Source organism: Symsagittifera roscoffensis, chromosome 3 (assembly GCF_963678635.1).
Source record: "Symsagittifera roscoffensis chromosome 3, txSymRosc1.1, whole genome shotgun sequence".
In the NCBI taxonomy this organism is placed as follows: Eukaryota; Metazoa; Xenacoelomorpha; order Acoela; family Convolutidae; genus Symsagittifera; species Symsagittifera roscoffensis.
In genome coordinates this window covers 41,163,090-41,173,119 of record NC_087064.1, presented here as the reverse complement: position 1 = coordinate 41,173,119, position 10,030 = coordinate 41,163,090, and the positions used below count along the sequence as shown (strand labels likewise).

The window sequence follows — 10,030 nt, the reverse complement described above, 5'->3', positions numbered from 1 at the left end:
TAGCAAGGTTTTTGAAGACATGATTTTTTTTTGTGAAAATTTTTTTTTTACACAAGAAGACAAATAGTTATTTTTTAGCAGTATCATTTTACCTGAAAGCAAGTAGAAACACTTAAACACTTGAACAAATCAATTTTAAAAAGAAAAATATAATCGCATAATAAGATGAACATAATCATTTATCGGATTTATGTGAACACAACATACAAAATATCTCAAGCTAACTGACTCTGTTCGTCAAAAATTTGACAAAAAAAAGAAAAAATTGAAATTTAACCGCTTGACAAAAGAAGAGTAGCAAAACTAAAGGAAAAATTCAATAAAGTCAAAAAATGTGATTTTGAAAATTTTAATTTGAAATGCATAAATTATAAAAACCTGCAAATTTTACATTACGAAAAAAGAAAAATCAAAATTTATATGAAAACTTAAAATTTGTTTAACCTAATTTTTTTTTTCCGAGCTTAGACTCAGAATGTTTTGTGACCGTAGTCAAATTGTAAGAATCTTGCAAAATTATAGCAAGATAACCTCCATTGCAAGATCTCGACTAGGGAAGATTTTTTTAATCTCCACTATAATATTCGGTTTGAAAGTTGATAATTTAAATGACCATTGAATGACATTGGATACAGTGTCAAATATCATATTTGTCAAGGGACATAACAGGCTACCAAGGGATATAAAAGCATAGGGGATAAAAATGAGAAATCACTAATTGTTTTTTTTTGTGGAAAGAGCCATGAGGTGCGAACCACGTGAAGCAAACGAAATCCATTGAGTTGTTTTGCTATAACGAAACTGTTAATGAATGCATCTGTGAAATAGGCCGATTCGGGGAATGTGGCTTAAGGGTATGTGCTAATCAATTCACCCCTCAGCCCTTCCATAGTTCGCGGTGACCCATTACAACCCGTATCAACGTATGGCTAATATGTAATATATTACCTACACAAGCAGGTAACAGCAGACATCTTTTTGCAATGGTAAAATTTGCTGTCATAGCTACCATACTCAATAGGAATAGGGAACAGAAAACATTAAATAAGAGGGAGTGAAAAATTGATCCATCTTCCAAACGGGAGATTACTTTACTGCATTATCTTAATACAAATTAAGATTGAAATCAAAATATTCCCACTTTTCATATACATTTTGTTCCACCCAATTGGAGGCACCGTTTTCCACAGCGTTTTTTCAAGTCGCGTCTTATTTTTTGTTCATCACATCTACGTGGAAAGGTAAGAAAAAGAAAAATTTAAATCTCTGTGCTTATAGCGTTGTTGTTATTATTTGTACTTAAAAGGATAAAGAAACTCCTTCAGCAGATTTTAATAAAGAAGTCATCGGAAAATGTGACCAAACGAAACAAGTGAAAAAAACAATGAAAAAAAAAAACTAGTATTTACAGAATACCTCCACGCTTGTCTCATTTTTCTACTAGCAAAACTCAATCAGTTTGCTTTTCATTCATATCATTTTTAGTTCTTTGCTTAGGTCATTTTTTTCACCTAGTTTACGTTGAGCGCTGAGGATAATTAACTGCCATTTTTGCTCAAAATAATTTCAGCACACTAGGTAAGCAGTTTTTTTTGAAGTTTCTTTTTAAGGACTTTTTAGAACGTTTTTCTGAACATTATTTTTTTGAAAACTTTTTGAAGAAATTTTGCAAAAAGTTGGAAAAAAATGGAGTCCAAGCGATCAGTCTAGCCCACAAAGGGGCGCAGAACCTGCACTCGGTTGAACGTATCCTTTTGGAGCAAATTAGAACCCCACATCTTGCATGTTGACCCACTGCTTTAACTAGCTGTTTATACTTAAAGGGGGCTCGTTCACTTGTTTAGAAGAGGGGTAAAAGTATTCGCATAGTCCAAATCTGGAAACTCTAGGTCAAGGTGCAAGAGAAAAAAACTAGCTGGCTAAGTTATAATATTATGTACATTATAAAAATAGTCTCCTCAAAATTGGTATATTTTGGCAAAGGAAGAACATCCATCCCTGAATGCTCAAATTAAACTAGCTTTCAGAAGATTTGCGTCCTATTCAAATATGTAGTGCGATTTTATATTTAAATGCGATCCAGGAATAATTGATCAGTTTTAATTACTATCGAACTCTTCGCAGATAACAAAGAGAAGAGAAGACAAATTTCAATACATTCAATATTTCTTTCTTCAGCTTTATTGAACTATTTTTTTATGACGCTATTAAAACATAAAACCTCCCTTTTGTGGGAGTAGATTATTAACTATTTTTCTTAACGTTCTTAACGTTTTAATGATTTTCAAAACTTTTATTGCTCACATGGCACCAATTTGATTTAAAAACTTGAATTAGACAGAAAAATTACAAGCACCCATAACTCCTCAGCCCTCTCCACCCAAAGAAAATGGCAAAAATTTTCTACCGGAAACTCGATTGCTCCCTAAAGTTGTTAAGGGCACATTTTGTTCTCATTTGAATTTCAGGACAAAAGAAAATCAGTGAAACTCAGCGCATCAATTATTGCAAGTAAGCCAAATTGGCAGTTTTAAACCCCCATAACTGAGTAAAAAATCCTCGCTGGTCAGTTTCTAATTTTGAATGCCTCCGCCATATATATCAGATCGAATTGAGAAAATCAGACAAATATAGTTCGTTAAATAAACAGAAGTTGTTTTGAATATAAAAAACTGTCTTGTGCAGAAATATTTGGAGATTTTTTTCAAAAAATGGAACAAAAAGCACCTTTCTTTTTTAGAATAAATGCATTTTCATGTGAAAGTTTTTTTGTAAATGTAAGAAAAAAACTGTTACAAATTGCACACAAGAAAAACGATTTTTGCAAATAACTTTTGATCACATTTGTTTTATAATTGGTTTTATGTTACACCTGCAGATAATTTTCGCCAATCGTGAACAAGATTGGTTGTGTCAAAGCTCGAATATCAGACTACTCTATACCGTCCCGATGAAAAATTTACGACAAAAACAGATAAAAGTTTAATTTTTCTTCATATCTTTTTAAAATTTGATCTCCCATAAGCTATGTAAACAAAAAATATACGTTATACGCCTGGTATCGTACTGAAAATCCAAAAACCTTGCTTCATTGTTCCGGCTTTCGAGGAAAGTGACTAAAAGTTTGCTCTCGGTTTTTTCTTCTACAGACAAATTTCGAACTAACTGGAAGTTTTAACAGGCATTTTTTGGCGGATTTTTTTTTCATGTCATTCGACAGGTACTGATGCCTTGAGCTCAAAATTAAAAAGATACTTCACTTAAAGAGTGCCAAATTGGCCAATTTAGAACCATAAACGCGCGATATATATTTCGTGCTATTAGCTCGTAAGAGGAGACTTAATCCGGTTAGAAATCGTTACAAATTGGATTGAAGAACACTTTTAGTCTTTTTAATACTCTGCTTTAAGCAAAATATATAACTTTGTATTTTCATATTGTTTGGGGGGGATGATTTTTGGAAAAAATATCAAGAAACTTTTTGAAATTTTTTCATTTTTTTTTTAAAATTTTTTAATCAATTATTTTATTTTAAGCTACTTCATGCAAATAAAAAAAGCAGTCAGGACATTCAGGGCTTCGCCCTGATACGAGCAGAGTTGTTTCAATAAGAAAGGTTTTAAATTGTCGCCTATGCCCGAAAGATCAAATATCTGGCGAGTTAATTGTCCCAAAATGGGTGAATAGGCAAGCTTTCAAACCCTCAACAACAAAAAAAAATGGTCACAACGACTTATACAAAGCATTCAAATCAAAATTCAGCTTGTTTTTAAAAAGAATTTGAAAAATCCCGTCAAATTGAATCCTTAAAATTATTGTGTTGGACTGGAGACCCAATAATTGAAATGGTTCCAATAAAAATTGATTGCAGAAGTGTTCAATTTGTAAAAAAAAGCAATTCGCCGTCAAAAAAGCATCCTATTACAGACAAAAAAAATCCGAGGATTTGCCTGACTTTGAACTATGAAATATTAGTAGATACAAAATATATAATTTTATATATATTTTGTGTAGACGTTCTAAAATGTCACAACATGCGGGTCGCGAGCAAATCCTTGTTAATGGTTGGTTGGCTGCTCAGCACAAAGTGTGAACGAATATCTTTCACCTGTACACTTTTGTTATACAAGGCTTAGCTCAAACATTGAAAGATATATTTTATGCTGATCAAAACAAAACACGCTCAAACAAGTCGAGATACGTGTCACACTAAAAGTTCGGCTTTCGAAAAAGTATGATATGTATGGGCGGGGTTAATTTTTTTATTCAAACCATTTTCAAAAGACATTTTTTCGCGATGTTTCGATCCCTAAATTTTTGTGGGCCACGCTGAGTTCGCTCACGACTATATTAACCTGGCATGAGTATAGCTAAACTGCTCGTTTTATATTTTGACGCTGAAATTTTAACTTGCTTTATTCGCCGTGGCGATTTATCTTGCTCTACAATTTGTTCCAATTTGAATTACGGCAAGCTTCTTGTTCCGATTATCGAAGAAAAAGAGGGAGTATTTGTGCTCGGGTGGTTTTTTCTTTAGACCAAACTCGACTGTTTAACTAACCAGTTTTGAATGAATTATTTAAAAAATCTGAAGAGTATCGTAGCTTGAGCTCAAAGTCAAAAAGATATTTCACCTGTGATCATTTTTCGTTAAGTTATGGGGGTTTAAAGATAGCCATTTCGGCCAATTTGGGACAATTAACGCTCGATAATTTTTGCGCCATTAACGCGTGTGGGGAAATTCACCATCTTAGGAAATGTTCGACAGTGGTTGAAAGAAACTTTTTGATTTATTAAAATATCATTTTGTACTTTATATGGCGTGTGGCGGGATGATTTTCACAAAATCAAATTTTAAAGAAAAAAAATCATTTTCTTTTATTATATTTAATGTTTTAATGTTATTACTACTCCAAAACTCTTAAAGGGCAGCCGGAACATTCAAAGCTTCCCCCTGATACGAGCTTTTTGTTGATCTTAAAAATATCATGTCTGACCTAAGTTATAACACTTTAAATTTTGATATTATCAGCCTAAATTTCACCTTATGTCGATTTCTCGTTAACCGAAAGCTAGTTGAGACCAGCTAACGGGCAGTTGATGCATTCAGGGCTTTCAAGTTTCTCAGATTTAAAAAATTACAGTCCTGATTCGAACATTTTTATAAAACTTTATGACAAATGTGCCGGTTTCGAGAAAAACCGTTTCAAAATTTTTGAGATTTAGTCTAAATTTGAGCGAGTAAAGCAAGCCAGCTTTTTTGTGAGTATTGATTTTTTTCTTGTGACTTTTTGACCAAAAAACCTTGCCAGATTTGCCTAAATTACTGAGATTGTCTAATAAGCCTAAACTTTAAGTTTTCGTTATATCCTTTCATGACACCACGAACAAAAAACAACACTAAGTTGAAAAGGAAGCAGGAAAAATTTATGTTTTTTTAAAGAATATGGTGGGAAGATTATGTGCTACTTTAGAGGAGACGGCAAGTGGCTGCAATTTGTTTGAGCGTCATGCAATTTTTTTGCTATTTTGATTCAGAAATCCTTACGATGAACATAATTGAACTGAATATTATCATCGATAGAGTGAAACAAGACTGCTCGTATATCAGAGTAAAGCCCTGAATGTTCCGACTGTCCTTCTAATCATATCGAACAGTTTAGTTTTCGTTAAAAAAATATTGAAAACCTCTACATTTTGGACAATATCAAGGTCTAAAATTTTGAGTTATACGAAACTAACACGACCAATTAGATAGCCTCAATTCAATTTGGAACAGTTTTTGGTGCGGGATAAGTCGCCACGTATAAATAGTTTGCGTTTTGCTCTCAGAACTATGAGTAAGCCCTTCAAAGCGCGCATATCTTAGTCCAGAACATGGAAAATTTGGCAATTTTCATATCACCGGAGTCTAACAAAAGATAATCGGAGGTAAACTATTTTTTTATTTGAACTCAGAAAACCGACATTTTCAATGGAATATAAAAAAATTTTGTTGAAAAAAATTGCTTCGATTGATGAAAATTGACTGAATAAAAAAATCGAGTATAAATATTTCGTTTTCTTCGAAAGTCGGAACAATGAAGGAATTGTTTTAAAGGAACAAAGAACAATTCCACTCTCATTGCATGAACCTTTCTATCCTTACAAAATCTGGGTTGCAAGCGGCAGTTAAAGTATATCTAAACGTGCGAGTGGATTATAATATTTTTATCGACAATTAATTCTTGTCAATGTTACTTAAAAAATCTGTCTGGCGAGCCGTTTGGTATAAAATTAGCGATTGCATAGACATCTTATTGAATGAATTATTGAAAAAATCTGAAAAGTATCGTTGCTTGAGCTCAACGATTGACCAAATATTACTGAATTGACTGAATATTGTCATCGATAGAGTGAAACAAGACTGCTCGCATATCAGAGCAAAGCCCTGAATGTTCCGACTGTCCTTTATTTCATATCAAATACCACCAGACTCTAACAAAAATAATCGGAGGTAAACTTTTTTATTTGAACTCAGGAAGCTGATAACTTCAATGGGGTATAAAACAATTTTGTTGAAAATCATCATTTCGGTTGACTGAATAAACAAAAACCAAGCATAAATATTCCATTTTCTTCGAAAGTCGGAACAAGCAAGGAATTGTTTTAAAGGAACAAAGAACAATTTCACTCTCATTGCACTAACCTATCTATCCCTTACGAAATCTGGGTTGCGAGCGGCAGTTAAAGTAAATCTAAACGTGAGAGTGGATTAAAATGTTTTTATCGCTAATTAATTCTTGTCAATGTTACTTTAAAAGTTTGTCTGTCGAGCTGTTTGGTATTAAATTAGCAATTGCATAGACGTCTTATTGAATTTTATCTGATTTGCAGACAAAACTGAATCAATTACCACAAATTCTCTACAATAATGAGTTTTTCGCGACGAACATGTTCAATTAAACTTACATTAGTCTCCTGGAAATAAAAACATTGGAAAGAAGGCAAAATCGTGCAGCTTATATGTAACACTACAGACTTTTCAGTCCATTTGGACTAAAAATCACTTAACTGGACTACTAAAAATCAATATTGCTGACAGATTTGCCACAACGAAATCAAATCAGTAGCACATGCAGCTATACGACATTTCTATTATCGCCAGAAAGAAACAGATGAGTTAATACTGGATGAGTTGCCTGGAAGCTCCAAAACTCAATCATTGCTAATTGTTAAAAGATAAAGTCTACATGTAACGTTACCTCAGGCTATTTCTATGCCAAATATTCAAATATTCTAAATGGGGATATGTTTTTTTTGCAAAATGGGGCTTTTATAGGGCAATTACCTACAAAGGACGACAAAATTTTCAGTTTTTTGAAAAAAAATCCAAATCCGCCTCTAGAAAATCAAAATCCGCCCCCCAAAAAACTCCTAGATCCGCCACTGATGGAGGTGAAATATTTTGGCCACTTCATCAAAAATTCGACGAATAAACGGTGGATTAAAGATTGAAAACCAAATTTAAAATTGTGAAAAAAACAAAGCTTTTTGCAGTTTCAGGTTCTATCCTTCATTGGCATGTTCTATTTTTCGGCATCTTTCTTGATAATTGATTTTTAGTTATTAACTTTTTTTAAGCCATGAAGTTAAATATTGAGGTGGGAAATAATTGGCGATACAAAAAAGTAGTAGCTAATATTGCATATTGGTCCTTATTGGTCCATTGCTTGCTGATTGTGATTGCAAAAATCGAAGCGATGCACTGCATCAAGTTAGACAAATAATTGAAAAGTAAGCGACGTTGTTTATTTTTGTTGTTTCGTAGTTTCAAGCAGGCCAAGAACAAGTCAATGAAGTTCCTTCAGAATCTGAGCAAGGGCATGAAGGACGCCATGGGCTTTGAGCACCGATGGGAGTGGGGGGACGAGGAGATGATCTGGTGGCACAAGTTCGAACCCAGTCTCGCACACATCCGCACCAAGATCGAGAAGCGGGCACAGCCCTACTGGGGAAACCAAGCGGGCGTGAACTTAATCGGAAGGGCGGAATTCGTCGAGTTGTGCAGGGGTAAGATTACAACAGATAATGGAAACAAACTAAAATTATGTGCCATGTTATGTTTTATAGTCACAGGGACAAATAGATTGCATATTTGATAAGCCAACGGTATATTGAAAAAAAGACATAATAACAAGGCTGATTAAACAAAGTTTATTCCATCAAACAAAAAACTAATTTAGAAAAAAGTTTTGGGGTGTTTATTAGATTTAAATATAGAAAATGTGATATTATTTTTCAAGCCATAATTTTTCTTAGACAAATCAACTACGTTTTTAACAACTTTTTTTTGCGAACTTTATGAAATAACCGTCAAATTGGATTGGTTTAACAAAAAAAAACGGTTAAAGCACGTAACACAAATCATTCCGAGCTCAAATATTTTTGAAAACAAAATTGGGGGCGGATCTTTCTGTACTGCTTCTAAATATATCTTGAGTTTTAGATACTAAATCAATTGTCATTTAAGTTACAAATGCTCTCATAAGTTCATCCTCAATTTTATGAAATCGATGTTCATCCCCAACGATGTACTACAAAATGAAATCGACTTTAAAACTGCAAAATTGTCTCGTTATAGAAGTTGTTGATGTGCGCCATGTATATAATATATTTATTTTTATGAAATTATAAAACCTAAATGAAATTTGTTTTGGAGTTAAGGGCTTGAAATAAAAACTGATCTCTGAAAAAGCGCAATAGTTTTGTTGCGCTTTTTCAGTGAAAAAGATCATTGCAATTATTGTGTTCGATCAAGCATTGAATGGTTAATGATTAATGCTTTTTCAGAGACCAATTTGTTTTTTTTTTGCGTAACTTCAAGCCTCTAACTCCAAAACAAATTTCATTTAGGTTTATAGTTTCATTCAGCAGCAGTCTGTTAGGCAATTTTTGAATAGAAAAACTCATACAATGTCGACAAAAGGCAAACGCGAAACTTCGAAGAAAGATTTCTAATAAGTTTCAGCTTGAAGGTAAAAATTATCTCAAAAATTTAACACGTTGTCCAATAATTTTGTTGAAAACTATACTCTATTTAACCACAGAAACCATTTAACCTCATATTGAACTAAGCTAAAATCCTCGTCCCTTTATGTAGATCCTCGTACATTAAATTTGAATTAGGATTTTTCAGCCGGTCGAAACTTAATTTTTAATCCGTCTTAGAAATCGCTCCATATTGGTTGAAGGAAGCTTACTGGCCATCATTGATTTGTTAATAGGAGCAAAATCTATCACTTTGTGCTTAAGATGACGTGTGGGGGATGTTTTTACAAAACCTCTCAATTTTGTTTGTTAATTTTATTTTTATTTTATTACATTTCACTTTTACAAGGTATTACTGCTCCATAGACCTTAAAAAGCCGTCGGAACCTTCAGGGCTTCACCCTGATACGAGCAGCCGTGTTTAGTTTGAATTAACTTTGTTGCCCCGAACCCACCCCGAAAGTCGGAACAATAAATGAGGTGGAAGATCTAATTAGCGGGAATATTTTGGCATGATCCTTCGGCGCACAGACAATTCGGCCGAAGACAATTCAACCAATTTGAAATTCAAACAATTCGGCCAGAAATATACAGACAATTCAGCCAGTTTTACAAAACGCTAGATTCGAAAGAAAAAAAGTTGGAAATGGAGTTATTTCTCGGTTTAAGGTCGCCTGTGGGCGCGCTACACGTGCGTCGCCGCTTGGCGGCGATAACCGGCTCTATATTTCGTATAGAGTCCTACCCTCTGTTGGCAAGCTCGCAATGCGTTGGCGCGACTGCGACGGTCACTATTATTGGCTGAATTGTCTGCATACTTTTGGTTGAATTGTCTGCAGTCTTCAACTTAAAAAGTTTTATTCGATACTAAAAAGCACTTTGACCACAATTTTTGTTCAACTGCACAAGTAGATTCATCACCGGGTTTCATCAGACTTTGTAAAATTGACGTATTATCTGCGCTCGTGTTTTTTTTCAACATTCTTATTCAAATTAACAT

The 10,030-nt window shown here is 33.7% G+C and overlaps 2 protein-coding genes across 4 annotated transcripts in view; one reads left to right on the top strand and one right to left on the bottom strand.

The window, feature by feature from the left end:
* The window catches only part of LOC134841108 (radial spoke head 14 homolog), a 147,388-nt gene that overhangs the window by 123,028 nt on the left and 14,330 nt on the right, over window positions 1-10,030 (bottom strand). The window lies entirely within an intron of this gene.
* The window catches only part of LOC134841109 (uncharacterized), a 111,004-nt gene that overhangs the window by 93,211 nt on the left and 7,763 nt on the right, over window positions 1-10,030 (top strand). The window contains exons 1-2 of one of the 3 annotated variants that reach the window (XM_063856895.1): window positions 1,031-1,241; window positions 7,811-8,052. In XM_063856895.1, coding sequence (XP_063712965.1) covers window positions 7,836-8,052 — 217 coding nt within the window. In that variant the 5' untranslated portion in view covers window positions 1,031-1,241; window positions 7,811-7,835. Of the gene's footprint in view, window positions 1-1,030; window positions 1,242-1,415; window positions 1,579-7,810; window positions 8,053-10,030 lie in introns of those variants that run through there. The other 2 variants (XM_063856896.1, XM_063856894.1) reach the window with 2 other exon arrangements.